General features: G+C 41.9%; 1 protein-coding gene across 1 annotated transcript in view; it reads right to left on the reverse strand.

The window, feature by feature from the left end:
• dnah9l (dynein, axonemal, heavy polypeptide 9 like) overlaps positions 1–25,213 on the reverse strand; it is a 46,442-nt gene that overhangs the window by 2,911 nt on the left and 18,318 nt on the right. The window contains exons 38-81 of the mRNA XM_078173236.1: positions 24,804–24,881; positions 23,647–23,779; positions 23,175–23,302; positions 22,898–23,046; positions 22,637–22,787; positions 21,395–21,526; positions 21,121–21,294; positions 20,799–21,003; positions 20,237–20,402; positions 20,024–20,126; positions 19,498–19,635; positions 19,226–19,327; positions 18,988–19,149; positions 16,484–16,567; positions 15,938–16,047; positions 15,627–15,789; positions 15,410–15,533; positions 13,704–13,846; positions 13,419–13,580; positions 12,515–12,574; positions 12,087–12,260; positions 11,850–11,996; positions 11,574–11,687; positions 11,203–11,346; positions 10,510–10,692; positions 9,162–9,263; positions 8,523–8,657; positions 8,244–8,417; positions 7,967–8,099; positions 6,249–6,351; positions 5,950–6,072; positions 5,659–5,863; positions 5,344–5,508; positions 5,065–5,205; positions 3,295–3,465; positions 3,093–3,215; positions 2,793–2,986; positions 2,557–2,705; positions 2,301–2,428; positions 1,915–2,052; positions 1,279–1,368; positions 1,006–1,197; positions 772–891; positions 316–375 (exon numbers count right to left, since the gene is read on the reverse strand). Coding sequence (XP_078029362.1) covers positions 316–375; positions 772–891; positions 1,006–1,197; positions 1,279–1,368; positions 1,915–2,052; positions 2,301–2,428; positions 2,557–2,705; positions 2,793–2,986; positions 3,093–3,215; positions 3,295–3,465; positions 5,065–5,205; positions 5,344–5,508; positions 5,659–5,863; positions 5,950–6,072; positions 6,249–6,351; positions 7,967–8,099; positions 8,244–8,417; positions 8,523–8,657; positions 9,162–9,263; positions 10,510–10,692; positions 11,203–11,346; positions 11,574–11,687; positions 11,850–11,996; positions 12,087–12,260; positions 12,515–12,574; positions 13,419–13,580; positions 13,704–13,846; positions 15,410–15,533; positions 15,627–15,789; positions 15,938–16,047; positions 16,484–16,567; positions 18,988–19,149; positions 19,226–19,327; positions 19,498–19,635; positions 20,024–20,126; positions 20,237–20,402; positions 20,799–21,003; positions 21,121–21,294; positions 21,395–21,526; positions 22,637–22,787; positions 22,898–23,046; positions 23,175–23,302; positions 23,647–23,779; positions 24,804–24,881 — 6,075 coding nt within the window. The remainder of the gene's footprint in view (positions 1–315; positions 376–771; positions 892–1,005; positions 1,198–1,278; positions 1,369–1,914; positions 2,053–2,300; positions 2,429–2,556; positions 2,706–2,792; positions 2,987–3,092; positions 3,216–3,294; positions 3,466–5,064; positions 5,206–5,343; positions 5,509–5,658; positions 5,864–5,949; positions 6,073–6,248; positions 6,352–7,966; positions 8,100–8,243; positions 8,418–8,522; positions 8,658–9,161; positions 9,264–10,509; positions 10,693–11,202; positions 11,347–11,573; positions 11,688–11,849; positions 11,997–12,086; positions 12,261–12,514; positions 12,575–13,418; positions 13,581–13,703; positions 13,847–15,409; positions 15,534–15,626; positions 15,790–15,937; positions 16,048–16,483; positions 16,568–18,987; positions 19,150–19,225; positions 19,328–19,497; positions 19,636–20,023; positions 20,127–20,236; positions 20,403–20,798; positions 21,004–21,120; positions 21,295–21,394; positions 21,527–22,636; positions 22,788–22,897; positions 23,047–23,174; positions 23,303–23,646; positions 23,780–24,803; positions 24,882–25,213) is intronic.

Below are 25,213 nucleotides of genomic sequence, written 5' to 3' on the forward strand. Positions count from 1 at the left end.
CCTCACAAATTCAGTGTAACATGGGGTGAGTAACTGATGGTCATTGGGGGGGGTGAAGTATTCCTTTCAAGTGTTTTACAGTCAGATATATTTAGTGTATGAACTGCCTTGTGGGAATTGAACTTTTAATCTTTATGTATCCAGGATCCAGGGACAGCAGACTGAACTTTTTCAGTGATTGCTTATTGTACATCCACGGAGAGGCAGCAGGAGGCAGCTGCACTTCTGTTGAGGCTGGTTAAATATTCAACATCAGGGAGCTCTGACAATAAAAGTTAAACTGTTTCAAGGAAATGCTTCCTCATCTCTAGTTACCTGGTAATCCAGGTTGGAGGGGACAACAAACCCAGGAGCCAAAGCAAGCTTCCGGTCAAACTGGGAAAGAAAACAGAAAGAAGAATTTCAGCTTCAGATCTTTAACACAGTACAAAGTATTTATTTGTCTCAACCCAGGAAGGCAGAATTTCTTGATCCAACAGTGGCCTAAATCTGGCACGTCTGGTTGCCAGACACTCCTTAGCTTGCATGTGCAGTCTCTGGCCCACATCTAGCCAAATTGCTGCTAATTGGAGCTGATTCTCAGCTCAAAATTGTCCAAGTCTGCACTCCAAAACACAGCTAAATCTGGCAGTCATTCTCTGTCTGTGCCAAAGCCAGTTCACTTTGGTCCTCTTGTGCGAGAACACAGCTGAGTGTGCCAACACTCAAATCAACAAGACTGGGGAGGATTACATCCACTTTGTCTTTCTCTTCATGAGCAGATATACAAACCTGGTTGGGCTGCATGTATTCTTCCAAGTATGTCCTGCAGAGCCGTCTGTCCCAGTCGTCAGTGATGTGTCCTCCGTACATGATCTCTCCAAACAGATACCTCAGGTCCTCCCATGGCACCTTCATCATCAGAATTATTTTTGAAATGCACTGCTAACACAATCATCATCTTTATTATTATCATCATGCCGTGGCCCACATCCTGCACACACATGCACCAACAACACACCCCACCTGTGCATTAGCCTCCAGGTAGTTGTAGAGGACATTAACTGATATCGTCAGGTCTCCAGTGTTGAACGGATACTTTCTGTTCCAACCCTGGGGTCCAAACTTCCTCCTCTCTGCCACACAGGCGTGGAAGTAACACAGAGAGAAGAGGATGGTCTTAAACTCCTGCTCACGGCTGCACTGGTCCAGGATGTCCTGGAAAGAGATCAATGAGTTAATAAATAAATACATAAACAAATAAGCTCTACTAGCACAAATCAGACAACAGATGCTCACCTGGTCAAAGTTATCCAGAGCAGCATGCACATTGGCATGCATACCTGTTGGAGGTTCATTGGTGATCTTGATAGCGTTTTCCAGAATGCCCTGAGGACAATGATTCACATCTGTATTTAATGCCACTACTTTGAGGGCGAGAGGAAGCGTACTCCCTGGACAGGCTGGCAGGCTATTACAGGGCTGACACATAGAGACAGACAACTATTCACGCTAACATTCACACCTACGGACAATTTAGAGTCACCAATCAACTTAACCTACATGTCTCTGGACTGTGGGAGGAAGCCGGAGTACCTGGAGAAAACCCTGACACAGAGAGAACATTCAGGCTCCACGAAGAAGGGCTCAAGCCAGCCGGTGAATTTGAACCCTGCTCTGCTAGGCTGTAGAGTTTTTCAAATGTGTTTTTTGGCACTTTGAGCACCACAAGCAACTCACACCAAAACAGTCTAGATTGATAAATAGCACTGCAGGTAAGAGGAAGAATATGTTGTGTTGATTCTGGGATGAACTGTCTCTTTAATAGCGTGAGGAACTAGTGTACATCAAAGACACCTGGGAGCCTTCATTCATTTCATGTATATATGCTTGATGCATTGAAATGACCTTACAGCACGCACACTGCATCTCTACCTGTGGGATAATGTGTTCCTGAGGTGTTGGTGCCGGCTCGGCGCTCATAAACACTCTGTAGTCTGGATGGCTGCCTTCACAGCAGCGCTCCAGGAGCTTCTCAAGTGAACCCAGCCAGCGAGCAACCAGGTGGATGTTCTACAGGGACGTGAAAGAAAACACGCCATCAATATCTTGTATTGCACAGAGACAGTGTGAACCTCGAGGCATGACAAATAGAGTATTTAGAGTTTTAGTGACTAACTATAATTACAAAACTAATTACATTAACTACATTTAGATAATTACCAATTATGTTTCTGCAGAATTACTGTATGTCACATGTTTCTATCCTCAGATAACACATTCGTTCTATCTGTCCAAATATTCAGAACTTCCAGTCAGACCTGCAAAATAACCCAGTGTCCCTCCTTAGCAGCCTTCTCCATGGCAACCTCAGCTACAGCCTCCTGGCCCTGGCCCAAGGATACGTTGTGGAGCTTCCCAAGGTCGATAGTGAAACCCAGCTTCCTTCCTGGGAACACACACACCGGATTTGAAGTCTTTCTGGGTGCTGATGTAGATTAAAATCTCCCCTTAGGAAAGATCACAATGCTATTGGCAATAAACAGTGAAGAAAGTGGAAAACTCTGTTTACAGTACCCAGTGATTCCACGTCTTTAAGTGGGTCCACTCCGGGGGAGAGGATAAAGAACACAGGTGAGGCTGGTCCACTTTCTCTGAAGGACTTTGCAAAGTCAGTCTTGCGGCCTTCAGTATACTTCACCCCGAGCTTCTCCTCCACAAAGTTCCTACAATGTGACAGTGGGGATAGAAAAGTATAATAAGATAATGAGGAAGGAAAAAACACAACATAAGAGGTAAGAAACCCTGCTCACCTGAGAGCATAGGTCATGCGGTCAGGTCGCAAGGCTCTCATCATGATGAGTTTCTGCAGGGAGCTTTTCCCCTTCCACTCCTGAGGAAACTTTTCTTTCTCTGGACACTCTGACTCCACCAATTTCTTCCAGCGCTTAGGAGAGCCTTCGATGTCCCGATCCAGACCACGGAACTCATCAGTAAAACTCATCACCTGGGCAAAGACAGGGGACAGCAGGGGGTGTTTGACAATATCAGTTACAGATGTGAGCCGGTGGAGAAGGGCCTGTGTGGATGTGTGTGCGTGTGTGTGTGGGCACCTTGATGGCGCTCCATGCTGAGTTGGAAAGAAAGTCAAGGGGGCTGATGTAGTTGTGGTCAATGTTAAATCGCAGTAGGAAGTCTAGCTCACGCACATCTATCTCCTTACTCATCAGGAGCAACTAAAAGAGAAAGAACACAGTCAGGGACGAAACACATGCACTCTCTGTCTCTCTAAAGCTGACACACACACATACACACCTGGAAGGCTAGCTGTGCAGTAAAGGTGAGCTTGTCTCCCTCAAATAGTCCCCTGCTGATGTAGTTGAAGGTGGAGTAGGTTACACAGTCTATGAGCGTGTTTACTCTGCTCTTCACATCCTCACAGGCCTCTGCCATCTCCACTGCCTTGTGGAAAACCACATTAAAGGCCTGAGAACAAGAGGGGAGAAAGTTTAGTGTAGCTGGTTATGACCTCTGCAGAAATTCATCACAGGTTTCACACAAGTTAGAAAACAAGAGTCAATATGAGTGTCTGCTTCTTTCCAATTTAGTTTGACAGTTCCTGGGCTGTCAGTCTCCTCCAGACATGTTTTAAATATGATAAATATTTAATTAAAGGAGCAATAAGCGAAATTCATCATTTCTAGATTGAAGGAATTAAAAAATTGCTATGTGAAGAACTAGAGGTGTAATTTCATCTGGAGTGTAGCATGACCTCACACACCCAGCCAGTGAGCAATGGCAGTGCGTATTTTCGAAGCGAAATGGTGGAGAGTGGAATGAAACGTCCACCTGAAGACGACCAGGATCTGACATTACCTCTTAAGAAACAACGGTTGTTGTCGAAGAAGTTGTTGGATAAAGGTGGAGAGCACTGCAAGAGTTAAAGGGGCTACAATCTGACTCGGAGCTATCTCTTCTTCTCCTGGACAGGTACAACATAAAGTCAAATGTCTGTTTTAATTAGTATTACAGTAATGTTAGGCACATGTCGCTATGTCGATTCAATTAAATTTAATGTTACAATCGTAGCATGGGTTAATGTCCGGAGCTTGAGTTATTAGCGGCTCGGTCCCAGCAATGGGTCAGGTGTTACGGTTGTGTTAGGTGAGTCGCCCGGCAGCCCAGCTAACATTTGCAATTAGCATTGTAAAATGTAGCCCGGCGTGCAACCTGGCGGCTGTGTTTAGCTATTCCCATAATAGCGTGACAGCCGACTAGTGCTAATGCTAACGTCCCTACTCTTCTGCATGTGTATATATGTCTATGTATCTATATATATATATATATATATATATATATATATATATATATATATGTACTGTGTATTGTTTTTTGGCACTACCTTGTTCTCTAAGGCTGATGTAACGTGAATTACTCCTGTGTGGGATCAATAAAGTTCTTATCTTAGCCATCTGAGAAGATCAAATACATTGTTTTTGCTGCCTAACTGTTTCCCAAGTATATTAGTGCGTGTGTGAATGAATAAACGAGAGGCATTAACGTAAATTTCTTTGTAGAAAGGCGCTTTATGAAATTAATTCCATTTACTTGTATTAGTTTACAGCGCAGCCTTGCCACATCCAATATGGCGGTGACACTGATGCATCGCAGCAGCGGGCAAACCCACTCGATGCGGCGTCTACATATATATGTCTATGACTCACTCTACCATGCTTGCAGTCAAACTATGCTAACTCTGCTCTCTGTACTGACATGTCCGCTCTGCACTGGAGGCTTCAGGTTTCATTGCCGGTGTTGTGTCGAAGTCTGTTCCCCTGTCGATATGTGTTTCCCACATTAGACAGAATTCGCTTTTGAATTAGTAACGTTCCTGATCCATGTTGCCCGGGGTACGTTTGAACCTTAACTTTCAGGGAAGTGCACAGTCATCACCCCCTTCAGTAGAGAAATGTAAAACACCCCTCTAGTGACAAACTTTGCACAGATATAAGTCAGTATAGTCAAATGCAGACATTTTAGAGAACATAATCATAAGAAAAATAGATTTCTTTCCCTCCAGGTTACCTTGAGGCTAAACTGGTACATGGGGTTGATCTTGTTGAGATCGTTCATGATAAAGTAGAGCAGGGAAGCTCTGACTGCAACAGGACGGTAGTGTTCTCTGGCTTCGTTGATCTTCACCTCGTTAACTTTAGCTTCCAGGACCTGAGAACGTAGGAATGGAGGGAGAAAAAAGAAGAAGAGATGGAACAAGTAAATGTCAGAGTATGAAAGATGCAAAACAAGTCAACTTATTATGTTCATTTCAGGGTATAAAAACTACACACACATTCATGCAGTTACCTTCATCTCAATCTCAGCAGCAGTGTGCTTGGTTGTCTCAAGCTTCTCCACCAGCACGTTGTCGCCCAGGAAGTTACTCTCTGCAGCAGACAGCCTGGTCAGCAGCTCGTCCTCCAGGAGCTTCAGCTCAATCTTGAACATGTTCTGCTGTTTGGTCAGCTCACTCTGCAGGAAGATTTACCCAAACTGCTTGGATCATTTTGAAAATTGCTCACTTTGTATAGCAATATTTCCTCTTGTTTACAACAGTGTTGGATACTACATTACATTTTATCATGGAAGAAAAAGAGGATGCTAATAACTAATTGACTCCACCTTGAGGTGCTCGAGGTCCGGCCTTTCCTGATTCACCACCTGGGCCAGGAGCTGGTCCTCTAAACCATCCCTGGTCACGGTAAAATTGATGAGCGTAGTCTGGGCTTGAATCTCTGGCTTGTAGTGAGGATTGGCCAACTTGGTGTGGAGGATCAGTCTGAAGCCTGGGTGGAAGAAACACTCCTTGTCCCCAACCTTTATACAACTGTGAGAGAGCGGAACAGAGGAAAAGAGCTTGAAGCCTGAGTGGAGAGGGCAGAACACTGAGGAACAAATGGATGGTTTTCCCACCTTCCCTTCTTGATGGTGTGCCGTCCCAGCAGAGGGTCAATAACAGGGTCAATGGTCTCCTCCAGGTTCTCTATGAGGACGGTATCCCCTGCTACGACAGCCTGTTCTATTACATCTACATACCTGGAACATTAATACATGAAAAAAGAATATTAAAACAAATACTGTCAGTCCTGGTCGAGACAATAATAGTGCTGCTGAAAACTACAGCATCAGTTATAAAGCAGCATTTACAGTCCAGAGCGGGGCCGTACTGAAGGCCTTTATCTCCACTTGAGGATGAAAGTAGAAACACTCACCCTCTCTGCCCTAGACTCACAACCTTGAGGCTGCTGCCATGGCGACTCTTGATCCACTTGATGCCTTGCAGCTGAGGGTCAATGAGGAGAGGCCAGCGCTCACCTGCAGGAATACACACGTGGAGATTTGACCATATTATTGAGTTGCACTGCACAGTTTGTACTGCCTGTCGGAAAGGTACTATTGTGAATTTAGTATTATGGTATACCAGTGCAGTGCCTGGTCAAAACATGCCTATTCAGAATGTGCCTATTATTTGGCCTCCTGTACTGCTGCTTGCAGCTTTCTCGAGAACTGCTCATACAAACAACACTCAACACTGCACTTCTTGGATCCAGCAAGCTTATCGAACATTTTGTGGTCTCAATGAAGTAGGAACAAAAGCATTCATTACAAATGTTACATCACTGCTGCTTGGAATGTTTTTGTTTCTACACTGTAATATCTCCTGTCTCTCTCTCTTCATCTACAGTAAACTTAAGAGGGCAGGCTGTATAACATGGTACGCCTGTTGTGAGAGATCTTTGTCCTGTTAATGTGATGGTTTTATCTTGTGGACATGTTTCACGTTTATGTTTTCCTGAGGCAGACCAAAGACAATTTTCCTGCCTCAGCTGGGCAATAAAGTTCATTCTGTTCTATTGTTGAATGTGCTGTTGCAAGCGACAGAGAGTGAGTTGCGCCCAGCATGCCCTCGGTGGTGCAGCAGTTAATAGGGGTCCTCTATCAGTACACTACACAGTGTGCACTTCTGGCGGTAGTTGTGCACTACGAATAAATATGCCTCGTAGATCTGAAGAGCTGGCATTCGACACTGCACTTCCTTGGATCCTCAGCAATACACCTGATAAGTGTGAAGCTCTGATGAGCAGTGGTCAAGAAACAGAGAACAGACATACATACAGACTCATCTTACAGATCTTGTAGTGTGTTGAGGGTTTACGAAAGGAATGCCATAGAAATAAGTCTTTGGGCTTTATTGTGTTTATGTCCTCGGTGATTTGTAACACGTAATGACTGCAGTGCAGTGCTATATGTGTTCTTTATCATCAAATAAATTCAGACAGACGCCCCTTTTACACTGCCTGTTCAACACGGAAAATGTGGTGCCATTATTCCACCTCACCTTTTTGTATAAAGGGTATGAGATAAAGGGACAGAGTTGTCTCACCTTTAAGCTGACAGTGGATGTAGTAATAACGCCGAATTGATATCTGTGTAAAAGGGACAGTGAGAAGGGTGAGAATAGTGTAACTTTTTGACGACAGGTTATGTGTGTGACCCACCACGGGGGTATTTAAAAAGCAGCTAACAGCAGTTAGCAGCTAACTCAAAGAAGAAGGAAAGCAGCTGAAAATGCCTCCCTACCTTCCAAGCAGAGGGCAAATCAGCTGCCATATAACACGTACGATAAATGATTGCCATTGCCATGTTATGTTATTAGTATTGTTAGAAAGCACTGTCACATATGTTATATGTCACATTAGACACTGACGCTGTTCTTAAATGTCACGCTCGTCACCTCTTTTGCCTCTGGAACGTCGGCATGGTATCTAAAATCACACACCGGGGTGGCATCATGCTGGTTTGGTTCTATATAAAAAAAGCATGGCATAATGGAGGGTCTTCACTGCAGCCCTACAACAGAATTTGTGTGCAAAAAGAGCTGGGGACTCCTTCCAATTCAGTTAGATGTCTATTTACTGCCATTACTCACAGTTTGTGAGGATGGTTGCATTCTGAGTTGACATTTTGTCTCCTGGTAAGCCTTCATTGTTCCACTGGGCCACCATGGCATCATCAGTCAGCATCAACACTGGATCTAAGCCTCCTGTCATGGGGACGGGCACCTGAGGGAGAGATACAAGAAAAGATGTTATCATGGAAATCTCAACATGACCTCCTGTTGTAAGGACAGGCAGCTGTGGGAATGACGGAGTGACAGATTCCCAAATCATGCATAGGAAATTATTTCTTCATTGTAAGATTGTGACCTTCTGGCTGCGCAGGAAGGGCATCCACAGGTTGTCTAGCAGCTCTCTCCTGTACTTCTTGGAGAAGGAGCCGGCATAGGAGATGAAGGCTGCGGTTAGAAGGACGTCCCCACTCAGAGTTTCCTCCTGCTCATGGTACTGAGCCACTGAGTGGGCCCAGCGCACATTCTCACTCTGAGACATACATGGGTAATACACATAAAGCACCCTTTATTCCCTAAATATTTAGTATGGAACACTAAAATAAAACATCTCCATATTGATTGCTGCTGTGCCCACCTCCAGTCCTTTGACCAGCCGATTGGCTAATTCTATCGTCTTGTTGGTGCGGTTGACCTCTTCCTGAAAGCGCAGTTTCTCTGACGTGGCTTTCTCAAATGCTGTTGTCAGAGTTTCCAGGCTGCTGTCCAGCTCCTGAGAGAGATAATAAGATGACTTGTGGCTGTAGATGTTCCTGAATAAAATCTCTTCAATTTTCCTTTTAAATTAATTTAATACTATGTGCGAGCTGTAAGTGACCTGACAATTAATGTTATAAAACCACATATTAACCTCTGTTTAAAATGTGCTTAGGAAGGTCTGCTAGTTCAACAAGCTAATAAAACACATCCAGTAGCAATCACATTTTTAGAGAAACTGCTGCAGGAGAAGTGGTAGTGCTGTGGCAGTGGATTATCAGATGGCCTATAAAAGTCACCGCCGCCAGCAGTAAAATTATGTAGAGCCAGTGTGAAAAAACTGCTGTCCCTTAGTGACAGGCACATCAGTAAAATGTGGGGGATACCATTTTTGCAAGGAGTAAACTAACAATGAATTTTCTTGTTCAACAGTAAATGTGACATCATGTGCAATATAAATATATTTAAAGAAAGACAGAGACAACAAAAAAGAAGGGATCAATGATCTCAACAGACATACGGCGAGTTTCTTCCTGATGGCCTCTAGTTTCTCAGCAGCTTCAGCCAGATCAGCATTGGCCTGAGCCAGACACATCCTCTTCATCTCTACCTCACATAATACCTGTGGACGAAACAAACACACACATACATGCACACACATGGAGAGCAGTTTGACACATTATTCTGACAGGGTACACAGTACAATTAGCTAAATTTATAAGTGTATGTATAGTTTCATTAGTAAAATACCATGTAATTCTTTCAGACATGCACACTAACTATAACCATAACTAGAATTACCACCCCACAGCTGTATGCCGCCACGCACCAGTCACATTCAAGTCTGTGAAATCATGGATGTTTCACACACCTCTTCCCCCAGTAGCACAGAAGATCTATACAATCTGCATAGTTTCAAGATGGACACCCAAGATTAGTGTCACCATCAGCATATGACCGAGTGTCTCCCCTTCTGCTCCTGGCCAGTAATGACCAGAAAAGTGTTTCATGCAAAATATTATGATGTCACAGTGAAGTTGACCTTTGACCTTCTGTATATAAAATATCATCACTTAATCATTTTATCCTATTAGACATTTGTGTGAAGTTTAATCATAATTAGAGTAAGAACTTTTGAGATATGGCCAAAGACGTGTTTTGTCAGGTCATTCCGACCTTAACCGTTGACCTTCAATTACCAATTTGTAATCAGTTTATTCTTCAGTCTAAGTGGACGTTTGTGCCAAATTTGAAAAAAATTCCCACGAGGTGTTTTGGAGATATCGCGTTCATGAGAATGAGACATTGTCCTTGACTTTTGACCTTTCATCACCAAAATCTATTTAGTTCATTGCTGAGTCCACGTGAACGTTTGTGCCAAATTTGAAGACGTTCCCTTCAGGTGCTCTTCAGATACTGCGTTCACAAAAATGAGATGGATGGAGGTCACACTGACCTTAACATTTGACCACCAAAATCCAATCAGTTTTTTTTATTGTTGAGTCCAGTGGGACATTTGTGCCAAATTTAAAGAAATTCCCTCAAGGTGTTCTTCAGATATCGCATTTGCGAGAATGGGATGGACAATCTGAAAACATAATGCTCTGTCTACGGGTTTCGCCAGCATAAAAACAGTCCATCTATATGATTTCATTAAAATATCATGCACACACTGTGTATTTGCAATAAAACATAACAAAGCAAAATTATACTTACAAAAATCTACCCAGGGCAGCACAGTGGTTTGGGAAGCAGAAAAAAACCCCATCAAACAACAAGAACACAGTACCATACACTGCAAAATGTCACACACTGTCTCAGATCTGATGACACTAAATATGTGTGACAGCTGCTGTACACGCGTGTACCTCATGGAAGCGTATGATGTTGATCACCCAGGCACAGAGCCCCGCGGCAGCCGAGGATTTCTGTCGCACAAACTCCGGGTTGAACTCTGGGTCACTGAGGTGCTCGTCTCTGACACACTTCACCGTGGCCTCCGGGATGTGCTCTTTGTCAAAGTTCACCAGAGCCTGCAGGAAATCATCCACCTGCATGTGCATTCATGTGCAGAGGTGTGTGTGTGGGGTAGATAAAACAATGTCACCTCACTCAATATATATATTTTTTTCAGGCTTTTAGATTCTAAATCATGAACAGGAATTTAGAAGTGAAATAACATAAAAACAAACAAAGCTTCACATCATATTGGCAAGTGTTTTTGCTTATATGTAAATCACTTTAGCCAGCAAAGTGTCACACAAAGATTAAAAATCTCCTTTAACAGAGGAGAAGACAGCAGCAGCACACAGAACATAAAATATAGAGGTTATCGCACATTCACTGTAACACACACTTATAGTTTAAGAGGAAAAGAATAATCGAGGATCAACACAGCAGTCAACAGATACACATAAAGGACGAGGTATAAAACAGCAGTAAGTCATTTTAAGTGTGACGCAACATTATTTCGGGGAATTTATTTGTGATGGACTTTTTGGCTTTGTGTTAGCCAGCCATTAATCCAGGAAACACTACCAGGCGTCACTGTAAATTATCACCTTGCTCATGACCATCTTGGAAGCCTTCCAGCTGCGATCTTTGGGGATTTTGCCTTGGGGAGACAGTAGCACCAGAACAGCTGCTGAGACGTTGGTGACAATAGCTGGAGGGTTGGGGAACGTCCTCAGCTCTGTCAGGTTCAACTGAACGGGCACACACACACACAAACAACACACACAATTAAATTTTTTTATTTGAGAGCTGGGATGGAGCCAACCTTGCAACGTGTTTTTTTTTCTTTGTATATTTGCACCTCTAGGGGTGTGTTCATATAAAATAAATGGAATGAAATGAAATCAAGCCAATAACATAAACCAATTGTGGTGAGAGGATTCAGGTCTCTGTATTTATGTGTACACGAGTGATTTACCCTGTTTAGTGTATTGAGAGCTGCATTGGCTGCCTGCAGGGCAGGTTCAGCCTTGGCAAGGTCGTCCTCAGTCTCCTGCTGCTGTTTGGTCACCTTAGCTTGGATTGCTGCCACCTGAAGACACAAAACAAAGACACAGAAACGTGTCTGCTATGTACTCAGCTGATTTCTGTCTTTTAGCCTGTATATACTGTAAAGTGAAGAGGTGGCATGTAAATGTGCTGTCATGTTGTTGATTCAGGACGTCACATCTATTTTACTGTTGCAGGGTCTTACCCTTTGCTCCTCTGCATCCGCCACAGCTCTCTCTTGGTTGAGCCTGTCTGTCTGTTGTCCTATTTTAGCTATGAGAGCCTCTATATCTGTGTTCCTCTGCCACAGCTCCACCTCCTGCACTGCTAGCTTGGCTTTCAGATCTTCTACCTGAGCAAGACAGAAAGAAAAAAAACCAGGATGTCAAAAGATAAAAAAGGTAAAGACATATTGGGGGAATACAGATATATATCTTCTGACCTGTGAGGCAGTCGTCTGCAGTTTCTGCAGGCCATTCTCCAACCGCTCCATCTTCTGGGTCAGCTCTGTGCGTTTTTTCCCCAACAGGTTGCCATAGAGTTTCATGAACTCCAGGAAACTCTTTGGGGTGGTGTAGTTGAAGTGTTTCTCATTCTGCTGGTACTTGACACTCACCTTTACGGTGTGGTTCAACAAGAAAGCGAGAGATGATGTCAGAGAAAATGTCAGAGCTGGTTATCAGAAGAGAGAAAGAAAAATACTCAGGTGCAGAACAAAAAAATACAGCACTACAGGGCACAAAGGAGGTCTGCACACTGTTAGACTCCAAATACAGAGTTTTTCTTTGTTTTTTTGCAAGGGTTAACAGCATGCAGACCTCCTGTGTGCCTGTGGGTAGTTATCACCCATGATTCTTTGCAACAACTCACCTCATTGACACTGGTGTGGGCGAAGGAGATGAACTCACTGATAGAAGCTCGCACATTTGGCTTCATAGGATAAAAAAGCACAGGGATTAAGGGCATTGGATGGAATAAACAGACTTTTCGTCGTAGATCTTAAGGGGCTCTTTGTGAAATTCAGAGTGTATTAGTTGTCTGGACACGCTTCTCAACATCTGCACCTGCATTTTATTTGTCTTACCAATTTTCCAGTTCATGTATTAGGTAGGGAAAATTCTACTGATGTAATTTGGTAGTTCAGGTAAGTAGTTTTAGCTGTAATAACATTAGCACATATAGTAATAGTTTAATTAATTAATTCATTCATTCATCTTCTAACCGCTTCATCCTCTTGAGGGTCGCGGGGGGTGCTGGAGCCTATCCCAGCTGACATCGGGCGAGAGGCAGGGTACACCCTGGACAGGTCGCCAGACTATCGCAGGGCTGACACATAGAGACAGACAACCATTCACACTCACATTCACACCTACGGACAATTTAGAGATATCAATTAACCTAGTCCCCAATCTGCATGTCTTTGGACTGTGGGAGGAAGCCGGAGTGCCCAGAGAGAACCCATGCTGACACGGGGAGAACATGCAAACTCCGCACAGAAGGGCTCCCATGCCCGGGATCGGACCGGCAACCCTCTTGCTGTGAGGCGACAGTGCTAACCACCACACCACCGTGCGGCCCGTAATAGTTTAATTGTGAGATACGATTATTGTCAAGTTTCATATTCATGGATATGACTGACACAATACCTATATTTCCACATCATGTTTCCACTATTAAAGACATGCGTTTCTATTCTCAAACTCCCGAAGAGCAGAAGACATAGTTAATATTTAAAAGAAAGTGAATCTGAATGATAGGGTGAATGTGCTGTCACCTCCAGTCCAGGTATCTTCTCTATGAAAGTCGAGCTGACAGACTGCAGGGCCAGCTGAGGCCAGGGGTGGAACCAGTCTATGGCTGTACAATTCACCAGCGCTGGAAACTTGCGTGCACGTGTCCGCAATGTGAACCCGACTGGAGAGAAACACAAGACGACCTGGAGGAAAAAGACGATGGCGGCAGACATATTTTATGATCAATGCTGTGGGAAAATGGGTTTAAAAAAAGCAGGTATCATGTTGCATGTTGATACCGTATCACACGTGATAATGTTTCAGACCTTGAGCTGTCTTCGTATCCTCTCAATAAAGAAGCTCCAGCAGTTGTCTCTACTGTCTATGAGCCCTAATCCTCTCAGCTCCATCCGGATCGATGTCACAATCATGTCCACTTCTTCATCACTGAACAGGTCTGGAATATCCCCTGAATAACACAAACAATACAAGCTCAAAATGTGTATTTGTCTGTTTATATCTATCCATCTATCGCTGCATCTAAATACAGAATACAGCAATGTTCAGTGTTGCTTTATGCTGATAGCAACAGCTTATCTTTTTAGGTTACTGATGCCACTTGGGCTCAGATCTTTTTCTCACTAGCAGTTAACGCACTGTATGTTAGCTGCAATACTCAAAACGTCACACAAAACACACTTTTGTTTTTTGTTTTTCATATAAAACATAATCATTTAAAGTGTTTTAGTGCAGGATTTGTTTTAGAGCTGTACATTTTTATTCTGTATTTTTGTTTTATATTGTTTGTCTGTAACTTATTGTTGCTGCCTGTCTTGACCAGGACACTCTTGAAAAAGAGATTTTTAATCTCTAGAGGCTTTGCTTATTAAACAAAATAAAAAAATATTCAAGGACCACTGGTGCAAACTGATTTTTTTTGAGCATGAGAACTGGTAGGTTCTAAAGAAACTCAAAGACAGCAATAAAAAAATAAGTAACACTAAGAAAAAGAAAATCTTCAAAAAAGATCTTCAATTTCTATTATTACACAAAATAAATAAATTCATAGACTTTTGATGACCTAAGTTTTTCAAAAGGTCTAGCGTGTAGCTTTGGTGGGATATATCAGCAGAAATGGAATAGACAAAAATAAGTATGTTTTCTTTAGTGTGTAATCACTTGAAAGTAACAATTGTGTTTTCATTACCTTACATGGCATCGGAGAAACACTGATTTTCTTTTAACGTGAAACAGCTTTATTATTTATTTATTTATTTTACCAGTTTACATCACAGAGACTGTTCGTTTGAAGAGTAGGAGACCTCTGCTGTTAATTTGGCTCTTGGTAAAAACCTCCTGTACATCTGGATCAAGTTATCAAAGAATAAAGGTGAATGCACATTAGCAGGTGCTGGGCTAGTGACCCATCTACAAAGCGCCAAACAGGGGAAACACTGATTTTTTTTTAAACGTGAAACTGTTTTCTTCAATGTTTTCACCAGTTTAAATCACCATGTTTGTTTGTTTTGGAGAGGAAGGGGCCTCTGCAGACAATTCAGGTCCCGGTAAAAATTTCTTGTATGATAAACCCTACAGGAATCCTAAGTGAGAGAAGTTTCAGCTGGTTGCAATCTTCGATCCCCACCAGAAGATGCCACTAAATCCACCTAAATCTTACACACTGAACATTAAGTCTATTTTCAAAAACTTTCATAGCCTTGATATTCTCTCTCAAATTCACAACCTTTCAAGGATTTTAAGGACCAGCAGGAACCCAATCTTGTTGTGTATCCAACCTGTGTACAGTGTGTTTTTCTGCTCTTGATTAAAAAAAAAACACTGCTGAGAAATTAAATTAGGGTGGTCAAATATATATATCTATTTCTATATATATGTACTGTTGTTGTATTTATGAACATCTTTGATATTCCCAAGAAGAAAGTATGCTCATTTTTTTTAAAGTTAAACACACTAAAGCTGGAATTCTCTGCCCATTGAAAGAAAAGACTCTCCAAGGTTAGTGTAGCCAAACCTGAAGCTAGCATATCGTTGATGAGCACCAGGAAGCGTTCATCTGGTATCTGTGCGTCTGTGTGAAGGAACACTGTCCCAATGTTCTTCACCCCCACCTTTATATACAGCGCTGCTATATCACTCTGGAGAAAAAAAGGGTCAGATGATTCGTAAACAGGGTGTGCTACGGGTGACATCTGTATCTATTGTGTGTATGGGTATAGATGCATGTTTACCTTAAGGTCATTGATGCCGTAGCCTTTACGCAGAGTGATCTGGAAAACTTCCAGCAGGCTGAGGAAGGCAGCCAGCCGACACAGACTCTGCTTCCCGCTGCCTCCAACCCCCACCAGCAGGGCGTTACCATAGGGAGCCTCCAAGATGCGACTGATGCGACACCTGAGCACAAAAATCAGAATTTAAAGTGTGTGTATGCACTGACGTTTACATATGTGCTAATCTGTGTAAGTCCTCCCTTGTGCATATGAGCAGACGGTATGTGTGTGACTGCGGTTTGCATGCATGTGTCTCAGCCTGTGTGTCTTACACATGCTGGATAGCTTCTTCAAACAGCACCAGGTCCATGACAGCGTGCAGCTCATTATAATGCTCCAAAGCATCAGCCAGCGTCTTCTGGAGTTTCTCCCAGTCTGAAGCCTGACAAGACGGGCAAACAAACAAACTGGCTCTCTTGAGTACAGGCGGCAGCGTCCAAGTAACTGGTAACTTCCGCAGACATAATTAAATGAAGTTCTTATCGAATCTTAAGTCGATTAACTTTCAATTCTTTCAGTTCAAACCCCATACTGAAAAGAGAGGTAATTAGTTTGCTAATGACAGTGCATTCATCCTCATTTATTTTCTGACAAATGAGACATGACAGCAGAATTTGTGGCATAAGGTTTTCTGAATATGTGAGCTACAGATAATCCCCATGCTAAATTGTTTAGAGTCAAAAACAATTAAACTCACCTATTTTATTACCACAGTTAATAAAGAATAAATGGATGCTTGAAAGCAGCAACATGGCGTCCAAATCGGAGCTAGCTTGTGTGTGTGTGTGTGTGTGTGTGTGTGTGTGTGTGTGTCGAACCTGGTGATAGCGAGGCTCTCCCACTCCTTGGGCAAAGTGACAATACACCAAAGGCTGGTGGATAAAAATGGACTCATCTATTCCCTGGAGAAAATTGGCAGAAACAGAGATATGAAAAGAGAATGCTGAATATGCCACAGTTTGACAGCGAGAAACCAACCAATTATTTCTGTTTTACATCAGTGTTTCAAGACACAGATTTATTTGGGCGGGCCATCCAGGTATATTAACGGCTGCCTGAGTATATTTGGCTGAGAATGACGAACTGAGAATTAAATCTCTGTCCTGTTTAATACATGTATAATCTGTCCTTCCTAACTTGTTCTATTAAGTATGCTGGCGCCTCTGTAACCAGTCAGTTTATCCCATTCACTCTATCAAATAACAATGATTAACGCCCTGATGAGTCCTTCCACCCCAACTCCCCTGTCTATGTATTTATTTATTTATTTTGTCTACTTATTATTCTTCTCTGTCCTTTATGTTGTTGTTTAGTTTGTTTATTTGTTTTTTACCTTTATGCTTTTCTTTCTCTTTTACAACTTCTTGAGATGTGATGTTATAGTTAGAGTTAAAGAAAATTATGGTGATCCATACCGATATGCAAATGTTGCCTGTCCTGCCTCCAAAAATAAAAATTGTTAAAAAAGAAAAAGTATATTTGGCAAGCAATTTTATCATTTTTATTCATTTTTTGACCCGCCCGAGAGAATCCATAATCAATTAACTACTGGACAATCTCCCCTCACTTTTCCCCTTCTGCACCTGTTCTCTTTGCTACTGTGGCTGAGTCGAAAGTGCTCCCTGGCTCGTGATAGTTTTGGCATCTCATCTATTTTCTCCGTGAACCGCAAGCAAATCTGGCAATAAAACACACTGATGAACTAAATCAGTGGTTCCCAACTGGTCCAGCCATGGTGTCCAGATTTCTCCTTAGTCATTAGTTCAAGGTCCACACAGTTTAATTTATTCATTGTCATACATGTGTTTGGCCATGTCGTCGAGCTAGTTTGCTGTCTCTGTTAAGAAGCTGTCTGTTATTCATTCACTATACAGCAGGACATGGCACAAATAGAAGCTCTGTGCTGGAAATTCACTGTACTTTAAAATAAAGTATGTTTTTTTCCATTCAGGATGGACCTGTGACCCACTTTTGGACCACTGCACTAAATGACATAAAGGACATATTATATTCATTCATTTTCCGTAACCGCTTATCCTGTTGGGGGTTGCAGGGGGGGCTGGAGCTCCCAGCTGACATTGGGTACATCCTGGACAAATCACCAGACTATGACAGAGCGGATTATATTATATATGATATAATGATTTGATTATGATAAATGATAAACTATGCATCTCATCCTCACAAACTCTTCCACTTTCCCTGCCACTCTTCCTGCTGCTCTCCTGGAGTTTTGATACTAATGATTTTTACCTCCTGAATGATGAAAATAAAAATATGCCCATCCACTATATTCATTTTAAATCGTCCAGTATCACTGCTGTTTGTGAGTTATTTTTAAATTGCAAAACTACTCCACATATTTGTCAGTTGTGTCTACAGAGCAAGAGAGATGAGCAGGTACATACACACACAAGCAGACAGGCAGATTGACAGACAGAAACATCATAAAGATTAGGAAGTTAAGTAGCCACTAAAACAGAAAGACATAAAAGCGTGCAAACACTTAAAAGCATGGATGAAATCATGAATGTAAGATGAAGCCAGATAGTTAGCATGTTAAAGGGCACATTAAGCAGAAAATTCTACACAACAGAACACAGAGACAGACTCAGTCATATACAACAAGACGTAACAATAAGCAGACAAGAAACAGTTATGCACATGACATAAGCATTAGCAAACAAGGCAGTAATAGACGGGACAGAAGCATCATCAGACAGGACAGGAGCATTAGCAGACAGGACAGAAGCATTAGCAGACAACACAAAGTCAGCAATAAAACAGTTTGAATAAATGCAGTGCAATTTTACAGACAAGTATTAGAGGAAAGACTACGTAAACCTGACACACACCGAGAGTTAGACAGCCAGACAGATGAGGACAGACAGTAAAGGCATGCAGATGCTACACATGGTGATGCATCTGGCTGCTTATGAGCCAGATTTTAAGATTTAGTGGAAAGGGATGGTATGCGCTACTGCATCTTATATAACCTGGAAGTGTGTTACAGGTCTGGGAAGCTCTCAGAAATAGTAATAGAACTGTTAAATCAATAAAAGTATTGTGTTTATTTTTTATTTGTCACATGTTGTAGACTAGTTTTTTTCCTGCAGGTAATGCTAGCCATTTCCACTGGCTGCCATAAGTATATTTTAGACCTGTGGAAACACTGTACTGTGTCACATACTGCTCTATAGGTATAATCTGTGTTTTTACATTCTTGGATCTGCCACAATTGGTGTTGCTGTGTTGACTTTAGTTATACTACTGTAGTTTTTAAAGAAAAAGACGTTACTGTATGTGCCTTTTTTTTTTTTACCTCGAAATATCTCTTGCCAGTGTCCAGCAGGATTTTGTTGAAGAGTTCCACATCTTTTTCTTCCATCAGTTTGTCAGAGTAAACCCTGGAGCTCTCATGCAGCCACAGATGAACCAGGTCCATTGGGTAACGGACACTCTCTGGCAGGGCAAACAGGATACCCTACACACCAACATACATGGAATCAATAATTCACATTTGACATTTCTATTTAAGTGACTATGTGTGTGTGTGTTACCTGGAAAATGTTAGAGAGGTCTCGCAGGTTGAAGATGTAGTGGAAGCGTATCGCTGTAGGGAGGAAGTTCTGACTGATTTTTTGGTGCAGACAGATAGCTGCCTGGATGAGCAGAACCAAAAGATGTAGAGATGGTCGGACAGATATTGGAACAGACAGAGCAGATGGGCATTATTATGGACAAGTGATAAACTGACAGGTTATTATTTACATGGATTGAAACACAAAAGATTTTATTGTAGACAAATGCTGCATTGACACTGCAGGTGTACCTGTATGAGAGTCCCCACTGAGCGGGAGACGCCGTAGCTGAATCCCCCCTGAAGGAAGTGAGCTGACAGGATGCTGGAGAAGATGGTGGCTAATGCGTCGGCACCGGGGAAATGTACTGCAAACACTGAGAAATGCCTCTGAAAGGAGTGATGAGAGGTGTGAAAATGACTTGCCTTTAAGGCTCTGCAAAGCGACTCAAAAAACAGAAAGTACCTGTCAGACTGCTTTCTGAATGTAACTATTAATTCGATAATATCACGTTATCTTCAGTCATTAGCTGTCTAGGACATTCTAACTTCAATATCACCTCTTCTTTGGGCTTGTTTATCATTTCTTTGTAACTTAATTGCTTCTTGCTTTTGTAGCTGATTAAATCCATTCTGTGTTCATTTGCATCTTGATAAATTAGTTTGTAAAAATGTAAAAAAAAAAAAGCTAATTAACTAAAATAATTGCAGTAGAAAGAGCAAGGAAGACAATAGTGTTTTTGTACATATGCAAGTGTGTATGCATAAACGTCTCTACCTGTAGTCTGGGGTTGATAGAGAAGCTTCCAGCTGTTGGGTTCATGCAGGTGATATACTGGCAGTTGTGTATTTCCTTCAGCACCAGTCGCTGTCTGTCATACCTACAAAGACTTTGTCTATTTAGATTACATTAAGTAGAGCCTGTACCACTGCAAAGATGTGGTTTTGCAACAGTACCGTGCATTTATACAAAATTAGATAACTGTCTTACCAGTGGTTGTAGTCAAGGTGCTGGCGTATGAGTGTGTGTGGCTGGACGGTGCCGTACACGTCCACCTCGGGCATATTGAGGTCGTCTATGAAGTAGATGAGTCTCTTAGCGGTGGGAGGAGCAAATTTACGACCAGCTTTCTTCTCCAGGGGTTTCTCCAGGACACCTGAGGCACATATAACGACATGAATCAATAGATGAAAATGACAAGAAAAAACTGTGAGCAGCACTCGCAACAAATGACTTGTGAGTTATGGATTTAAAAATGAAGTCCACACTTGGAAAAGAAAATGAAAAAATAAGAATAAATCAATTTTAAAATTCAACAAGTCAGATTGACAGCTTGTATTGTAATGAATATCAAGCAATTCAAGCCATATTAAAGGGATAGTTCACCCCAAAATCCCCCAAAGTACTTTTTTGTGACCGTTAACAGCACTTCTCTACAAAACCTGTCTCTTATTTACCAAGCAAAATACCAACCATTCATAAAGGAAAGTTCTTCTTTTCAGTAAGCATCACCCCTCCCCAAAATATTTGTTCCCATTCCTGTGATTCTTACGCTGCAGCATGGCTGACGTGGTGTAGTAGTTGAAGGGAACTTTCGCCACCATGTAGTCCTCCTTCAGCTTGACAACTTTATCAGACACCAGGATGGTCTTGCCCACTCCGGCGTTGCCCACCAACATGATAGGCTTCCCTCTCTGGAGCAGCAGGTCCATGAAGAAGGTGAGACAGATGGTTTCTGGAGTGTGAACCAACACGGTCTGAAACAAACATGGCATGACCTGACTTAAAGGGATGGAACAAAATGTGGTCAATGATGAGTGCAAACATAATATAAAGTAATTCTGTTCTCTGTACACCACCACACACATCATTACCTGTAGCGGCACATCGGGCTCCAGCTCAAATGGCACCATCTTCTCACTCCAGGGAGTAAACTTTTTCGTCTCAGAGTCAATGAAATAGTCAAAGACTGTGCCCTGAGAGGGGAACTTCACCGCTCTCATCTCTTTAGACCACCAGCGGCTGAATTCGGCACGGTAGTCATTCAGCTGGGTGTGGGAAAAGGCACCATTATAATGTGACATACAGTGTAAAATACTGCAATAAAAAGGAGTTAGCTCTTTAAGCAAATATTTGGTCACCACACACATGATCCTGGAAGAGCGCTCCTCCAAAGGCCCAGACACAGGCAAAGACAAAGTAGATTTCATAAAGTTCTCGAGGAGAATCAGCAGGAGTGTTGTCCTCTGTCAGCAGGCAGTCCAACAAGGAACACAGCGTCTGATTGGCCAAAACACAATGAACAATACAAAGTAATAAATTGTTCTTTTGTCAGTAGGTAAGAACAAAACATCTGGCTGAATAACGTTACAAGGACAGGATGTAAAAGCATATTATGTGACACAACGATTATGACCAAGTTGCAAGAAAAATGAAGCCAATGTTGATTTGCAAAAAACTGCAGTTCCTCTAATGGGCACTTGAGGCTGGCTTCAAAAGGTGAATCAACTTTACAGCATAAATAAACATGTTTACAGCCTGGTACAAAAAATATTTTTGATTTCTATAGCCTATTTCTCTGTTTATGAGAAACTGTGCGGGGTGAATTTTTATATAACTTTCCTGTTTAAATTTTATTAAGGCTTAGAATTACACAAAATTAAGGTTGTGGTCGCTTTGAATGGCAAATGGGTGCCCTCCGTTTACAAGTCGCTACCACAACAATGGTGATAAGGTAACGTAACCATGGCGTGCCCACAGATTCCTAGAGTAAAGACATAGCCGCAGCTATCACTATTTCTGCGTGAATTCAGTTCGTGGAAGTTAATTCTAACATTTTGATAGCCTTCAAAAGTCTTGTTCAGTGTTTGATTGAACTAAAAGACCCACTAAGGAGTTGGATGTTCAGTTTTTCCAGTAAGTACATTATAAATCACTTGTAATATAAAGCTTTAAACTGTTTCACCATACTTAGAATGCAACGTGGATCTTCACGGGGACTTTAAACGCTTTGAGCAATAAAATACAACATATCTTCTTTGTAACATCCATGTTGTTTCCACATTACGACTCAAAAGCTTATAAGCACGCTTAAGTGGGAAGAACGTCTTCCAAACTTGGGAAATGGGACCATCCGAGGAGCACTTGAATGCAGCAAAAGTTAACCATAAACTGTAAATGCACCGTGCTCACCAAAAAGCAGCTAGTGTTAGGGTTAGCTCCACCCTCTCATCCAAATATGCAAGATGGCAAAGGTCAAAATGCTAATTTAGAGTTCAAAAACCAGTGGGTGACATCACTTTAGCTATGTTCATTATTCTACTACAGTCTATGATTAAGACTCTTTAGCCTGTAGATAAGAAACATAATTAGCATGTTGTGTGCTTGCACCTGCACCATGCTGTTTTCTGGTATGGGAGTGATGGTTTTCAGGTTGCAGCGGACTTGTTCCAGGCAGTATGGCACATACTTATCAAACAGAATGGTGAGGTTGGCTCGCTCTGATTGTGCCTGTCTGGTATCAATCCAGCTCGTCACGTACCTGGGAAAACAGAAAAGACAGCACTGCTAACCAAACTTCAATTTCAGGAAAGTGAGGAAACAGATGTCCATGATTTTACATGTGTGTCTGTGCTATCGTGTGTGTCTTACGAGCTCCAGCCGAGGTCCTGTGGGTTGACGTAGAGGATTCCTGCCCTGGACACTGTAGCTGGAGTGGCAGCCTTTAGGTGAGAGATCTCAAAGAGTAGACGCATGGAGGTGGACAAACTGATCCTCTCGTTACTGGCAAGAGTCAGAACCTGGAGAGAGGAGAGGGAAAATTATGTGTGGGTCTTTTTGGTTGAAATGAAGCCATACTATATTAAATCCATGGAAAAAGGACGAAAAACAGCATTAGAAGAATGAAAAAACACAAATGCATTCAAACCTTATTGTCATCCATAACTGTGTTGAGTGATTCAATCCACATCGGGTCAATATCTCCATCCAGAACTATCCACTTGGGTCCATCATGGCCCACTGAGGTCAGCTCTCTCATGGTGGAGGAGAAAAGACCTAATATAAAGAGCGAAAAAAAACAGTATATCAACACCAGCGCCTGACCATCGCTGGTACAAAAATGCTCACATACTGCTGTTCCTTGCTGACCTAAAGAAAACCCATGTAATGGAATCGCAGTCAAATTATTCCGTGTCAAAACTCCTGAAACAAGAGCTAACTCTGAACCAGAAAACATGCTTTAACAAATTCTAATTAATTCTGTGAAGAGGCTTGGGAATAAATTATGGTCTTGGAACCAAAATAACTTGACAGCGACCCAAAATCTGGAGAAAACACTGGTTCCCCTGATCATCATTTACAGCTTATTAAATTCCATGTAAAATCCTGGAGCCCTTCACCATCTTTCCACTCTCTGGTAGCAGGGTGCAGGTATCCAAACAGCTCGTCTGTAGTCACAGCTTTAGGGTTGATATCATTCCACACAGGCTTCATCTTCATGTTTGCATAGGTCCTATGGAGAGTCTTCAAGATCTGATGAATAAACATTATACAGTGGAAACCTATTACAGTAATCACGTCTGTCTGTTGACATTTGTATAGACGTGAATATGAAGTAATTAAACAGACGGCTTTGCTATTTACTAAATTTCATTAACTGTTTTAAAATACAGTACAGCTGCCAATTATTCTGCCTTTTCCCTGCCAGCTCTAGGACTCATTATCCACAGGTGCTTTCCCCATGCACATTTATTTTCTGTCTCCATCACTGGCAACCATGACTGTTTATCACTGTTTGTAGACTACACAAAGTAGCCTTGAAACACAAAGTTTCGCTGCTTCATCTTGTGGCTCGTTTTTGGCTGATTGTAGTAAGCTTCAAGGAGACTACAGTTTTCACTGAGAAAAAATTACTGTGTTTTTCCTGTCATGATTTAAGTGCACAGACCTTATATAGCCAGCTGGACCCAGACTGGTTACTGCAAAGCAAAATGTCATGAGTTCACTAAAGTTAAAAAAAAAAAGATCTCTGGGCTAGGGCTGGACCAGTAAAACCATTATATAATAACCTATAGATAATAACCCCTTCAGATTTTTCCCTTTCTTTAGTATAAAGACGTTCAATCTGAAAACGTTCATCCATTTATAAAACAGATGATGAACAGCCCGCGACATCCTACAAAAAATATGTGCAAATTCAACAGTATGTCTCTGTTTTTCCACATTCTGTCAGTCTACTACTCACTCTCCTTACATGTTTATTTTTTCATCCACTAAAATGGAAGCTACTAAAGCAGCAGGGGAAGTCACCCCCTGTCATGCTGTTTTAAGATAGAAGTCTAATACAGATTCATTTGTACTGAAGCTGCTGGTTATATTCTGCACTATGCTCCTCCATGTTTTAATAAATTAAAGATCTAGAAAAGTCCCCAGACTTCACAGTATACTTGTGACCCTAAATGTATGTGGGTATGAAGACAATGGTTATAAGCCACCTCCTACAAAACGGCACTGAAAATAAATATTAATGGATATAGTGGTTTTAACAGAAGTTAACCTGGCTCTTTCCAGTTCCTGGTCCGCCTACTACAAACACAGAGTGTCTGACAGCCAGCAGCTCCTCCAGCTGGGTCACCTGGAGACACACAAACATTAAAGTGAACTGAATTAATTACAAATTTGATTTATTTTCTCACAAAGAACAGATCTACTGTATGTATGTCTTCATTCATGCTCCCAAAGGAATTCAGTACTGTACGTCCTCTTGAGTCAAAACTTGTAATTCAAAACTATAATTATACTATAAATATGTGTTTTATTCATTAGACTGATATATTTATATATGAACACTGGCCTGCAACCCTAAGAGAGTTCTTTTTCTAATTTAGCAATACAAACACACCAAAGCCTCTTGGTACTGCGACTGAAACAGAGGCATTTTAATTTTTCCAACAGAAGAGCACTTAT

This window comes from Epinephelus lanceolatus, chromosome 12, assembly GCF_041903045.1.
Source record: "Epinephelus lanceolatus isolate andai-2023 chromosome 12, ASM4190304v1, whole genome shotgun sequence".
Classification (NCBI taxonomy): domain Eukaryota; kingdom Metazoa; phylum Chordata; class Actinopteri; order Perciformes; family Serranidae; genus Epinephelus; species Epinephelus lanceolatus.